The following is a 14,514-nucleotide window of genomic DNA, read 5'->3' on the forward strand; positions in this document are numbered from 1 at the left end:
AAAAAAAAAAAAAAAGAATTGTAAAAATAAATTCAAACTATATTTTGCTTGGTAAAATAAAATGCCATTACAAATTCAAAAGAAAACAAACTGGAAAAAATATTTATAACATATTACACAGTTAAAAGACTAATAGCTTTAATATGTAAAGAAGGTTTACAAATTTTAAAAGAAGAGACCAAAACCTTAAAAGTGGGCAAAAGACATAACAATTAATTGTAATAACCCTCAAATATATGAAAATATTTGCAATTTAAGTCATAAAATAAATGTAAGTAAAACTACACTAAGATATTATTTCTCACCTATGGAATCATTAGCAAAAATCAAAAAGCCTGACAACATACTATTAGCCAGACAGTTATATATTGTCACTGAGAATGTAAAATATCACAACCTTTATAAAGCAGAATTTGGCAATTTTAACAAAATTACATAGCATTATCTTTTAACCCAAAAATCCCACTTCTAACAATTTACTCTACATATGGACCTCCAATAATACAAAAATATATATATACAAGCTTATTCATGGCAGTATTTTTGTAATAACAAAATACTGGAAATAACCTAAATGATCATGTATATGGGAGAGTGGCTGAATGAATCATAGTACATTCCACAATTTAATACTACGAATCTGTTTCATTTTGCTATAAAAATGAAAAAAAAAAAGGAGAGCAATCTCTATAAATTTAAAAAAAGGCTAAGGGATGATTTCAGGATGTATTTATAAGTGATAAAAAAGCAAATATAGAATGCTATCTTTTATGTAAGAAAGAAGAGAAAATAATAAGATATACACATATCTGCTCACATTTGTAAAAGGAAACACAGGAATAATAAACAAAAAACCTTAAACTGGTTACCTATAAGGGTAAGAGTGGGTGGGAACTGGCTAGAAGGGATAAGAAAGAGGTGACATGACCAGTAAAATAGCTTTTTATATGGTTTTGTCAAAAAGATAAAGGGAAAAACCTAAAACTGAATACAAATAGAAACAAATGAACCTAATTATATTTCAAATGAATACCATAACCTTTTAAAAATATGCAAACAATATTGAACTCTACTTAGTATGTCTACTTCTGTGATGGAATAGAAGCAGCAACTCCAAAACCACTTTCTATGTATTGCATAGGACTGAAGATGAATAATGAATATAACATATTGTATAATGTCTGGAGACATGCTTTTCATTGTTAAAGAAAAGGGACACAAACACGGAATGAAAAAAATAAGAAAAACCCAATTGTGTGTAACTGGTATCACAGTAAGTTCATGACCTACAGCTAAGCAGAGAAACAGATTATCAATATGTTATGTTTATATGCATATGTGTGTATCTGCAGAAAGAGCCTAAAAGCAATGACTGTCAGGTACAATAAACACATCTAATTCTTATATCTTGGTTTCTAACACTGTTCTTCAATAAAATCAACCAAGGATTCTTAAAGAAATGGCTAATCCCAGGGAAAGGGATGGATATAATAAGAACCGTATGGTATTAAGAAATTAAATATAAATTGAAAAAAAAAAGAGGATATGTCAAAATGACACAGGAATGACTTGATGAAACTCCCCTAGGTAGCCAACTGTGTTACAAATGAGTATATTTGTAAATAAAAGTAAATAAAAGAAAAAAATAAGATCATAAACCATTGAAGGAACCTAGCAGACATCACTTTAACCAACAGAGGAAAGTGAATAGCACCATTAATGGTATCACTGGCTCTTGAGATAACGCACTGAGGAATTAACATCACATCAGAAATATTTCTATCAAAAATATATATCCTGAGTCGAAAATGAAGAAATATCAGAGAAAGCTAAATCAGAGGGAATTCTATAAAATAACTCTACTATATTTCATTAAAACTATAAAAATGTCATGAAAGACAAAAAAAAGCACTCAAATTTGATTTTAAGTTTACAGATTTTTTTAAAATGACAAACACCAGGCCGGGCACAGTGGCTCACATCTGTATCCCCAGCACTTCAGAGGCTGAGGCAGATGAACTGCCTGAGCTGATGAGTTCGAGAACAGCCTGAGCAAAAGCGAGACCCTGTCTCTAAAAAACAGCTAGGCATTACGGCAGGTGCCTGTAATCCCAGGTACCTGGGAGGCTGAGGCAAGAGGATCACTCGAACCTAAGAGTTTGAGGTTGCTATGAGCTAAGATGCCATGGCACTCTACTGAGGGTGACCAAGTAAGACTCTGTCTTAAAAAAGAAATAAAAAATGAAAGACACGAAAATTAAATGAAATAAGCGATCATGATTGATTCTTCATAAAACAAACAAAAATAATATTATTGGGACAATTGGAGAGATCTAAATGAAGCCTATGGATTAGATAATGACATTCAATCAATGTAATTTCCTGATTGAGATCACTATACTGTGATTGTATAAATGAATGCTCTTGTTCTTAGAAAATACACATTGAAGTAACATAAAGGAACATTAAGTATACAGCTTACTCTCAAATGCTTCTTTAAAAATGTGTGTGTGTGCACATGCCTATCTACATGCAGGCATGTATGTGTATATACACTCAGAAAAAGAAAACAACAAAACACAGGAAAAATGTTAACAGTTTGTGAATCTGAATGAAGAGTATATAGAAACTTTTACATTACTCTTAGAACTTTTAAAAAATTACATCCAAATAAAAACTTTAAAAATAAACTCAACTCCCAATTAATAAAAAAGATGTTATGGTAAACAAACATTTGAAATAGGCCTGGAAAAAAGGTAAGAGTTGTAAATACTTATGCCATATATACACACCTGTCTGTTTCCATGTTAGCCTGAGAGTTTAGAGAGTTATCCAACTCATTCTCGCTTTCTCCTGATTGGCTAATAACAGTTCCTTCTTCTTCTTCATCATCTACTTCATTAAGAGCCTATCTCAACACAACAATAAAAATAGCAACATAAGTTGATTATATACAAATTCATGCTTGTTTTATTTGGTCATAAAAAAAGACAGGTTCCATTTTCTGAGGCTAATCCTTCCCTGTGTGTTCTAGAACTCAAACCCTCTCCTGTCTTTCTACTGCATTAATTGTCCTTTTTCTCTCCTGTTATCTTCAACCTCTCCCTGTACTGACTTGAGTACAACATTTAAATGGGTACAATGTCCCTCTCCTCTCTTATCCTGACGCAACGTTGAGCTACTATCTATCTTATCTATCTTCTCTCTCTCCTCCACCACCAAACTTATTTAAAAAATTGTTCCCCATTTTCATTCCCCATCTATGCCCTACAACTTTGTTTCTGCCTTACCATTCCACTCTAACTCCTCTTGATAAGGTCAACATCAACATACTTATTCCTAATCAAATGGATATTTCTGTCTTGAATGCTTCCTTTGCTTCTCTGACTCATTAGATCTTAATGGCCACTTGTTTTCTTCCTTTAAAATTTTCTTGATATATTCTTCCCTTAACTTCCATGATGCCATATTTTCTTAGATTTTCTTCTATTCTTCTCGTTATTCCTTCCCAATCTCCTTTACGGATTCTGCTTTTATTTTTCTTCCTCTTCATCTGATGTGATTCAACATACACCCTTCAAACCTTTTCTCCTCTCATCCGATCCACTTTTTGAAATGATTTTATCTCATTTCACAGTTGCTATTAATTTCAAAATCTCCATCTCTACCCAGATCTCTTTTGAGGCCTAAACATTTATGTGCAATTGTCTAAAAGACAACCCTATGTGTCCAAAACTGAATATCTTCCAAAGTCTCTCCCATTCTTCCAGAAACCTTATTCCTGCCAATATTACCTAAGACCATGAACAGTGTCACTATCCACTCAAATACTCCAGCCAGCAAACTAAGAGTTACCCTTCTTTCTCATCTATCACATCCAATCAGCCACCCAAACTCTACCTTATTGTATCCCTTCTCATATTCTATCTCTGTTCTCCTCTATTTCCTTCCCTACTGGCACTGCTTTGGATCAGGCCCTCATTACTTCTCACTAAGAATCCTACCTAAGTCTTCCAATCAGGCCCTCTCTCCAGTCCATCTTCCATGCCATACTCAATCTCATCATGACTCCACTCTTCTTTAAATTCTTTAGTGGCTCTTCTCTTACTTTCTGGTTCCTTATACTTTCATGACCTAGCTCCTGCTTAAATTATGTCTTGCTATGTCCCCAACCCAATGACAGAGACATGCCTTACTCATCTCATCCCATGTAGCCCAGCATCTAAAGTAGGGCCTGATATATGATATTATACAATGAGTAAGTGAATTTAGTTTCACTCATTCCTATTTCAAATGAATAAAGCAGGGTCCAGAAAACTTAAGCAATACAGCTACAATTTCATTTTCTCTTAGTGACTCAAGACTATCTATAGCAATTCATCAATTTCTTTTCTGATGTGTAGTGGTCCTCTGCTCATCTATTTAGGTGTCTTCTCTCTCCTCCCTCACTGTCATTTCTTGCTACTATTTCTGATTTACTCTGAGAAGCTCACTCCACTATTCTTAATCCATTATCAGCAGTAAATTGAGAAAGAAATTAAAACACTTAGGCCAGCAGTTCTCAAACTGTGGGTCATGACCCACAGGGACTATATTAAAGGGCCACAGCATTAGGAAGGTTGAGAACCACTGACCTAAATGGATTAGTTATAACAGTAACTAATTAATTTGAAACTCTACTACTGTATTAATTTAATAAGCTCAAATATAAGGACGGACTCCCTGTCCAACAGAATAAAATCTGACTGCTTCATTCCATACTGCTAAGATACACTATACACTTGTCTCCAGGTTCCAAAGGATCAAAAGTGCTTAAAGTATGACTGCAAATACTGTAAATAAGGTGCTCACTATAAGATTTAGTTAAGTAAAAGTAAAATCATAAAAGTAAAAGTAATAGAACATACTAAAGCAATAATGTTAATGTTTTACTATTATAATTTTCCCATGTTAACAAGTTAATAAATTCTAAGTTTCCTGGGCAGCTACTTTTTAAACACACTAGTGTAATATGTCAAAAGTGACTAATATTTAGTGAAGAATGATTGTGCTAGGCACTTTACATAACCTATCTCAGTTGATCCATGCAACAACCATATCAGGTATATTCTATTCTCATTTAACAAAAAATACTCTGTGCCAACTCAGGCAACTTAGGAAATCAACTCAAGATCAAACAGCAAGTAAGTAGCATAATATGAGCCCAGATCCACCTGACTCCAAGTAGAAAGGCTCTCTGATGTTTCTGTAATGATTAACTTCTGGCAATTCTGTGGTATATGGCCTAGATTTGAATCCCACCTTTGATGCAAACTATGTGACCTTGGACAAGCCACTTCATTTTTCTAAGCCTCCATTTTCTTCATCTGTCAAATAGGAATAATAACAGCACAAATACTTTCTGGGTAAGCACTCAATAAATTTTAGCTCTAGTAATCCAGCCTTCTTTAGGATAAACATGACAAAAAGTACAATATGTCTGAGTAAGAGCAATTAATATTTAAACTTAAAATGTTCACTGCAATGCCTACATTGACTTAAACTTTACTTCAGCATGAACATTATAGCTGTGAGCTCCATTAAAAAAGATGGAGACTTTACATATTTTGTATAAACTTGGATGGAAGTGGAACACATTATTCCTAGTAAAGCATCACAAGAATGGAAAAACAATGGGGCGGCACCTGTGGCTCAGTGGGTAGGGAGCCAGCCTCACCTATCAAGGGTGGAGGGCTCAAACCTGGCCCCAGCCAAACTGCAAAAAAAAAAAAATAGCCAGGCGTTGTGGCAGGTGCCTGTAGTCCCAGCTACTCGGGAGGCTGAGGCAAGAGAATTGCCTAAGCCCAGGAGCTGAAGGTTGCTGTGAGCTGTTGGCACTCTACCAGGGTGATAAAGTGAGACTCTGTCTCTCCAAAAAAAAAGAATGAAAAGCAAGAATCCTATGTACTTAATTCTGATATGATCTAGTACACGGTGGGGGTAGGGGAAGGGGAGGGCAGCGAGAGGGAAGGAGGGAGGGGGGTGGGGAGTCATAGTGACACACCTTTTGGGGGCAAGACACAATTATAAGAAGGACTTTACCTAACAAATGCAATCCATGTAACCTGGTTCTCTGTACCCTCAATGAATCCCCCAGAATAAAAAAAAAAAATAAAAAGTGAAAAACATTATAGCTGTTATAGCTGAGTCCAGCACATTACCTGAGGTTCTATGGCACATTCATTTAAAAGAGCCTGGGTGACAGGGTCTTCATTTACCACTATGGGACTCTGTGAAGAATCAGGAGCCATTGTTATATTTGGAAACCCTGCAAAAGAAAAATAAGTCATGATGATTTTGTTTCATTTAGTTGACTTCGCAAGCTCTTCATTGACATAGGTTTGCATCAGGATGTGAAAATCCTAAATAATAATACCTCACACTTATATAGTGTTTATTATATGCCAAGTATTGTTTTAAGTACACTTATATATACCAACTCATCTTATCCTTCAAAGTCCAATGGTACTATTATTTATAGATCAGCAAACTGAAACACAGAGAAGTTAAGTCACACTAATAAGCAAGGCCAGAATCCAAACATTATACTAAAAACTAATGATCTGATTTTGAAAGATTAAGATAAATAATGGATTATATGTGTATACACATTAAAATGAATACTGTTGTGTATCTGACAAGAAGTAAAATTCCTTATAGAAAAAGATTGAGGTTGCTAGAGGTTTCAAATTAAGCTTTACTCAAATCATATATAAATACAAGTACCATAATTATATGTTAAATTCATATTTAATATTAAGCTAAAAAGATACATTTTTAAATTACAAAATTCAATACATTACACCATAAAACATTTTATTTTTTTTTAAAGCAGGCAGAGGAACAAAGTTTATTGGGAAGAGAAAGGTAGTTTACAGGGCAACAGCAAGTATATATAGGCTTAACAGAGCAACATACGTTCACCAGACAGCAAACAGGCCTCCATTGCCAGGGCAAATAAGCAAAGAAGCAAAGAGGCCCATAAAATATTTTAGTAGATAATAACAATTTACCTTTCCTTAGCTGAATAATTTGTAACACAAGAACTTATTATTATCCTTAATGGAAAGCAAACAAATTAATAACCAACCTCAGCAACCCTTCCAAATTTACCATAAAATGCTTTAATATAAATAACATGATACCTAAGAAAGAACTTTAAATTCCTTCAAATAGTCAGTTGTGGGCTACAGCTAATGAGGAAAAGCTTTGTTTGAACTGAATACTTTACCTGTACGTCTACGAGGAACATCAACAAACAGATCTTTTGCTGCAGCCATCAAATGATCAGATTTCTCCAACACATCCTGCATTTGGTATTGATCAGAAAGAATCTGGATACATATTAATGATAAATATTAATATTCAGAAAAAAATACATTTGCTTTTCAAATCACAAAGGAAAGACCATACAAAGGCATGGAGCATAAAAATAACCACAGGCCACTATCTTCCTAAAATCCTTCAGTGGCAATATCTGTAAGTACCAGTAGATGGGGCTATTACAATAATTAGTGCCTTTTCAAATGCTTGGCTGCAATCCAAAATAAGAAATACGTATCAAATTATGAACAGATACACTCACATACATACAAACATATATATATTTATATAAATATAAAGTTTTTTAACCTTGCTTCATGAAAACAGTACAATATTTTCTTTTTAATTTCCATTCTAGTTTTTAAATGAGGGTTGCAACCCACTAACTAGATTTCATAATCCATTAATAAATTAGGATCCAGAGTTTGAAAAACACAGATCGAAGATCAATCTTTGAGACATAAACTCAGGAGGTATTTCAACCACTAAAGTGATTTCATAACTACTACTGAGTCATGACCCACAACTTAAAAAACATGACATATGATGTAAGTTAGGATTTAAGACCTGAGTTGTAGGATTAAACAAAAATGTGATGCTCCTGTGTTTATAAACAAGTCATTTTTTTATCCTGGAGAGATGGGAACTCAAAAAATAACCATTATTGTAGTGCCTCTGATTATATACTTTCAATTTAGGAACTTTCAAATAATTATAAACCAGGCCACAGGCTAGATAGAGTAAAAAGCAAGCTAACTCTATCCACCATCACCAGATGACATTCTTAAGTTGAAGTCTCTGACTCAAATCAATAAAACATCTGGTTACAAATACTCTAACAAAATGTCTTCTATCCCATGTAACAAGTTTATAATGTGCCCACAATTATTCTTTTAGGACACAAAGAATAATAACAAGAATCACATTCTTATTTTTTCCCCTTCTTCCTCTCCTATGGCTCAATTGGTAAGCATAAAGTCCTAAGTTTGTTCCTTCCACAAAAAAGTAAGCTTTGGAACAGTATAAGGCTGGAGTACATCTGAAGGCAGAAGACTAGGGAGCTTTGGAATAGTATAAGGTTGGAGTGCATCCAAAGCCAGAAGACTAGGGAGCTTTGGAATAGTATAAGGTTGGAGTACATCTAAAGCCAGAAGACTGGGGTTTTAGGCCCAGTCCAGTGATGATAAGCAAAATCCAATCTCTTTAAATTTAATCCCTTCCTGATGTATAAATGGAGCTAGAACCATCTCCCAACTCTACAGAGGTGCCTTTTATTGACTCAGAAAGTCTACTTCTAAGAATTCATCCTATAAATATATATATATACTCAAAAATACATTCAAGGATATTCATTATATTATTTTTAGTGGCAGGACAGGAAACAATCTATGGGTGGCAGACTGTGCTACTTATCCACCAATATTCTTTTTCTCCCTGTTTTTCCTTTTAAGAGCAGAACTCTCAAGTTTTAGCCAAGTACATAGCTGCATTTCCTATATATCTCTGCAGGTGGAAAGGGCCAGGTGATGACTTTCTGGCCAATAGGATATAGCTAGAACTTTAGGATAATATGTAAAAGGAGTGGCACACATTGTCTTTCCTATTTCCTGGTGACTGGCATACAACCAAAGGATGCTGTCACAGCTATTTTGTACTCAGAGATAGAAACCATGTAATGAAAAACTGCATAGCTCCCTGCCCGTTACCTCTTACCTCTCAACTGCTTCATCAGATAGAAGTAAAATTTTTATTTGTTTAAACCACTATATATTGGGATCTTTTTTATTTCCAGAAGCTTAAACTATAATATACAATCTAAGCGCTCACCAATAAAGTAGTGGATAAATTGTGATACATCTGTACACTACTGGCCATTAAAAAGAAAAGGTAGATTTCTAAGTCCTAAAATGAAATAACTTCCAAGACATTACATATTGTTCAAGAGAAGTACCAAAATTTCCCCAACAGGGGAGGTACTCAACCCCTGCGCACATTATAATTACATAGGTACGGTCTTAAAAATACCCATGTAGGGCCACACACCAGGTCAACTACATATGAATCTCTGAGCACAGGGTCCAAATATCATAGCTGTTTTTATTTTTAACGAAGCCTTTCAACCCTGACTGATTCTAACATGCAATCAGGGTTGAGAACAAGCTACACTTGCACCTAAGGAAACAGCACTATAAAAAGAAGGCAGAGAAACGTTATCCATCCTCCTTCACCACTCTTCTTTCAACACCTCCTTTCAACACATCTATTACTTGTGTCATAAACTGAGGACACAAGCAGGAGCCACTAGAACAGGGAAACAAAAGCCCAGAGAGGCCAGGTGCAGTGGCTCCTACCTGAGATCCCAACACTTTGAGAGGCAGGAGGATCACTTGAGGGCAGGAGTTTGAGACCAGCCTGGGCAACAGAGTGAGACCCCCATTCTCTACAAAAAATTTAAACAAAAATTAGCCAGCATGGTGGCATACACCTTGGAGTCTTAGCCACCCAGGTAGCTGAAATAGGAAGATCACTGGGGCCTAGGAGTTCAAGGTTGCAATAAGCTACAATCACTCACTGAACTCCCCCACCTGACAACATGGCAAGACTCTCCTTTAAAAAAAAAGAAACACACACACACATGTACACAAAAGCCCTGAATCCAACACTGCACCACAAAGAGGCTTCTTTTTTTCCTAGTCAGATCTATATTTTCAGGCCTTTCACTGAGAATTACTGTACAACATTTAAATGTACTAAGAAGCATTCTTTCTTGATCAATTCATTGTTCTTTTCTCAAGCTCTTATAAAAATTTGAGAGATATCAATCCTCCTGATGATGTACATAAAAGAAGCCTAATGAATTCCTCAAAAGAGAGTATAATTTAAAGCAGCCATGAAATGTCACCCAGACAGCCAAGTACCATAAGCTTCAACCTCAACAAGGAACAACACTACAGATAAAACATATTCCTTTATAATGATCTCATCTCAAATACAGCAAAATAATCACTGTAATTTCCCCTTTTTTCCCATATGATTTATCCCTACATATCAGATTACTTATTCAAATACCTTATAATATCTGGCAAAAGGTTAGGCCAAAGACAAGTGGCTTACTACCCATTTGGACAAGCACATATTTTTTTTACAAAATAATTTAATAGCACTGCTGCTAAAGCAGTGGTTCTCAACCTTCCTAATGCCACAGCCCTTTAATATAGTTCCTGTGGGTCAAGACCCACAAGGTGAGAACTGCTGTGCTAAAGTGAGAAAAATAATGAAAGTAGCTTCTACATATAAGGCACTAATTATATGCCAAAGGCTATACTAATCACTTTACAAGTATTGTATTATTGAAATCTCATAACAATGCAATCATCCAAATAATGCTATTACATTTTAAATATGAGGAAATTCAGGCTGAGAAGTTAAATAATTGGTTAAGATCACATAGCTAGTAAGTTGTGGAGCAGGAATTTAAACCACCAAACTAGACTTTGATCATCACTTTGCTGCTATTTTTGAAGTCCACATGTAGATCATTGTATAAAGATAGAGTAATTACTAGAATCTCTCCAATGTGAATCTAATTCAGGGGGAAAAAAAGAATCCTATTTATCTCATCTTTTCTAATTCTAAAGATAATGCAGTTACCTCCTTCATGATAGCTAGTCTTCTTTTTTCAAGATTCAAAGCTTCTGGTTTCTGTTTCCTCCATTTTCTCTTCAGAGCTTTTTCTTGCAATTCCCAGTGTACTAATGCTCTATTCTTTGATTTGTGGATTTCATGACGACGTACCTACAGAGAAAGAAAAAAACATAAAGGAAAGTTTCAGGAACAAAGAAGTTGCCTATTCAGATGGTGGGACCACCTAATCTAGTTCATCATTTTTTTATTTTTTTCTAGTACAACATAGCCAAAATTTTACAGTCCTCTAAATTTTCAAAAATGATCTTAAAAAAAAAAAAAAAGAAGTTATCGAGAACCAATAGACCCAGCTAAAAGACATACTGAAAATAATATTAATTTCTATTTCCTATATACAAGACTATGGTGTTTTTCACATCACAGACTCATTTAATGTGTGGTAAAATCAATGGAGGTCAGTGGGTCAAAACCAACGTGTTTTAAACATACATACATATACACACACTGACTGAGCACAACGTAAAAGGCATAAAACACTGAGTCATCTCTGGCAAAGACACTCTCATATCATGATAACTACATCAATACCAAGAACAAATAATGCAGTACTTTTATAGACCTCCCAAGATTTCATGTGAAAGTGGGTCAGTGAAGATACAGAAATCCAGGGAAGTAGAGTGCCTAGAGCAGAAGAAGAGATATAAGCCAGGTCTTAAGAATTAGAAGGGAGGAGGATACTGAAGTAGCTAAAGAATAAAAGCAGATATTTGGTTTTGCAAGTACTCTAGTATTCAGAACTATGAATATGAATATATACTATTGAATAAAAATATACTGCTGAGTTTCCACCATGTAAATAAGAAATCTCCATTAAGAGACTAACAACCAGGCTCGGCGCCTATAGCTCAACTGGCTAAGGCGCCAGCCACGTACACCTAAGGTGGCGGGTTCGAATCCCCAGCCCGGACCCGCCAAACAACAATGACAGCTGCAACCAAAAAAAAAAAAAATAGCCGGGCGTTGTGGCGGGCGCCTGTGGTCCCAGCTACTTGGGAGGCGGAGGCAGGAGACTCTCTTGAGCCCAGGAGTTGGAGGTTGCTGTGAGCTATAATGCCACAGCACTCTACCCAGGGGGACAGCTTGAGGCTCTGTCTCAAAAAAAAAAAAAAAAAACAGACTAAAAACAAAATACTAGGCAAAGATTCTGATGCACAAAATACAAATGAAGATGACATTTTTGAGACAATTGAGAAAATCTGAATAGGGGCTGGGTATTAACACAAAAAAATTACTTTTACTTTTATTGGGTATGATAATGATATTGCAATTATGTTTTTTAAAAGTTTATAATTTTTAAAGTTGAACTCAGTAACAACAGGAATCTGCATACTGATACAAAAACATGGAAGCTAAATAACCTTTTGCTGAATGATAGCTGGGTCATAGATGAAATTAAGAAGAAAATCACCAAATTTTTGGAACAAAACAATAATGAAGACACGAATTATCAGAACCTCTGGGAGACCACAAAGGCAGTCCTAAAAGGGAAATTTATAGCACTGCAAGCCTTCCTCAAGAGAACAGAAAGAGAGGAAGTTAACAACTTAATGGGACATCTCAAGCAACTGGAAAAGGAAGAACATTCCAATCCCAAACCCAGCAGAAGAAAAGAAATAACCAAAATTAGAGCAGAATTAAATGAAATTGAAAACAAAAGAATTATACAACAGATCAATAAATAAAAAAGTTGATTTTTTTGAAAAGGTCAATAAAATAGATAAACCTTTGGCTAACCTAACCAAGAAAAAAAGAGTAAAATCTCTAATTTCATTGATCAGAAATGGTAATGATGAAATAACAATAGACTCCTCAGAAATTCAAAAAATCGTTAATGATATTACAAGAAACTGTATTCTCAGAAATATGAAAATCTGAAGGAAACTGACCAATACTTGGAAGCACGCCACCTTCCAAGACTCAGCCAGAATGAAGTGGAAATATTTAACAGGCCTATATCAAGTTCTGAAATAGCATCAACTATACAAAATCTCCTTAAAAAGAAAAGCCCGGGACCAGATGGCTTCACATCAGAATTCTACCAAACCTTTAAAGAGAAACTAGTACCTATATTACTCAACCTTTTCCAAAATATAGAAAAAGAAGGAATATTACCCAACACATTCTATGAAGCAAACATCACCTTGATCCCTAAGCCAGGAAAAGACCCAACAAGAAAAGAAAATTATAGACCAATATCACTAATGAATACTGATGTGAAAATATTCAACAAGATCCTAACCAACAGAATCCAGCAACACATCAAACAAATTATACAACATGACCACATGGGTTTTATCCCAGGGTCTCAAGGCTGGTTCAATATTCGTAAATCTATAAATACAATTCATCACATAAACAAATTAAAAAACAAAGACTATATGATTCTCTCAATTGATGCAGAAAAAGCATTGATAATATTCAGCATCCCTTCATGATCAGAACACTTAAGAAAATTGGTATAGAAGGGACATTTCTTAAACTGATAGAAGCCATCTACAACAAACCCACAGCCAATATTGTATTGAATGAGGTTAAATTGAAATCTTTCCACTCAGATCAGGAACTAGGCAAGGTTGCCCATTGTCCCCACTGCTTTTTAACATTGTAATGGAAGTCTTAGCCATTGCAATTAGGCAAGAGAAGGTGATCAGGGGTATCCATATAGGGTCAGAAGAGATCAAACTTTCACTCTTCACAGATGATATGATTGTATATCTGGAAAACATCAGGGATTCTACTACAAAACTCTTAGAAGTGATCAAGGAATCACTCACATGAATGTTCTTCCTTTTCCCGTTGCTTGAGATGTGACCAACGTCTCAGGTTACAAAATCAAAACTCATAAATCTGTAGCCTTTATATATACCAACAATACTCAAGCTGAAAAAACAGTCAAGGACTCTATTCTGTTGACAGTAGTGCCAAAGAAGATGAAATATTTGGGAGTTTACCTAACAAAGGAAGTGAAAGATTTCTATAAAGAGAACTATGAAACTTTAAGAAAAGAAACAGCTGAAGATGTTAACAAATGGAAAAACATACCATGCTCATGGCTGGGAAGAATCAACATTGTTAAAATGTCCATACTACCCAAAGCAATAAACAATGTTAATGCAATCCTATTAAAGCTCCACTCTCATACTTTAAAGATCTCAAAAAAATAATACTTCATTTTATATGGAATCAGAAAAAACCTCGAATAGCCAAGACATTACATAGAAATAAAAACAAAGCAGGAGCAACTACGCTACCAGACCTCAGACTATACTATAAATCGATAGTGATCAAAACAGCATGGTACTGGCACAAAAACAGAGAGGTAGATCTATGGAAAAGAATAGAGAACCAAGAGATGAACCCAGCTACTTATCATTATTTGATTTTTGACAAGCCAATTAAAAACATTGAGTGGGGAAAAGATTCTCTATTTAACAAATGGTGCTGGGT

At 35.0% G+C, this 14,514-nt stretch overlaps 1 protein-coding gene across 4 annotated transcripts in view; it reads right to left on the reverse strand.

The window, feature by feature from the left end:
- SPICE1 (spindle and centriole associated protein 1) overlaps nucleotides 1-14,514 on the reverse strand; it is a 79,641-nt gene that overhangs the window by 44,119 nt on the left and 21,008 nt on the right. For all 4 annotated transcript variants that reach the window (XM_023517855.1, XM_023517856.1, XM_023517854.1 and 1 more), the window contains exons 3-6: nucleotides 11,014-11,157; nucleotides 7,271-7,373; nucleotides 6,201-6,307; nucleotides 2,793-2,908 (exon numbers count right to left, since the gene is read on the reverse strand). In XM_023517855.1, coding sequence (XP_023373623.1) covers nucleotides 2,793-2,908; nucleotides 6,201-6,307; nucleotides 7,271-7,373; nucleotides 11,014-11,022 — 335 coding nt within the window. In that variant the 5' untranslated portion in view covers nucleotides 11,023-11,157. The remainder of the gene's footprint in view (nucleotides 1-2,792; nucleotides 2,909-6,200; nucleotides 6,308-7,270; nucleotides 7,374-11,013; nucleotides 11,158-14,514) is intronic.

Source organism: Otolemur garnettii, unplaced genomic scaffold, assembly GCF_000181295.1.
Source record: "Otolemur garnettii isolate 467f Iridium unplaced genomic scaffold, OtoGar3 scaffold00122, whole genome shotgun sequence".
NCBI classification, from domain to species: Eukaryota; Metazoa; Chordata; class Mammalia; order Primates; family Galagidae; genus Otolemur; species Otolemur garnettii.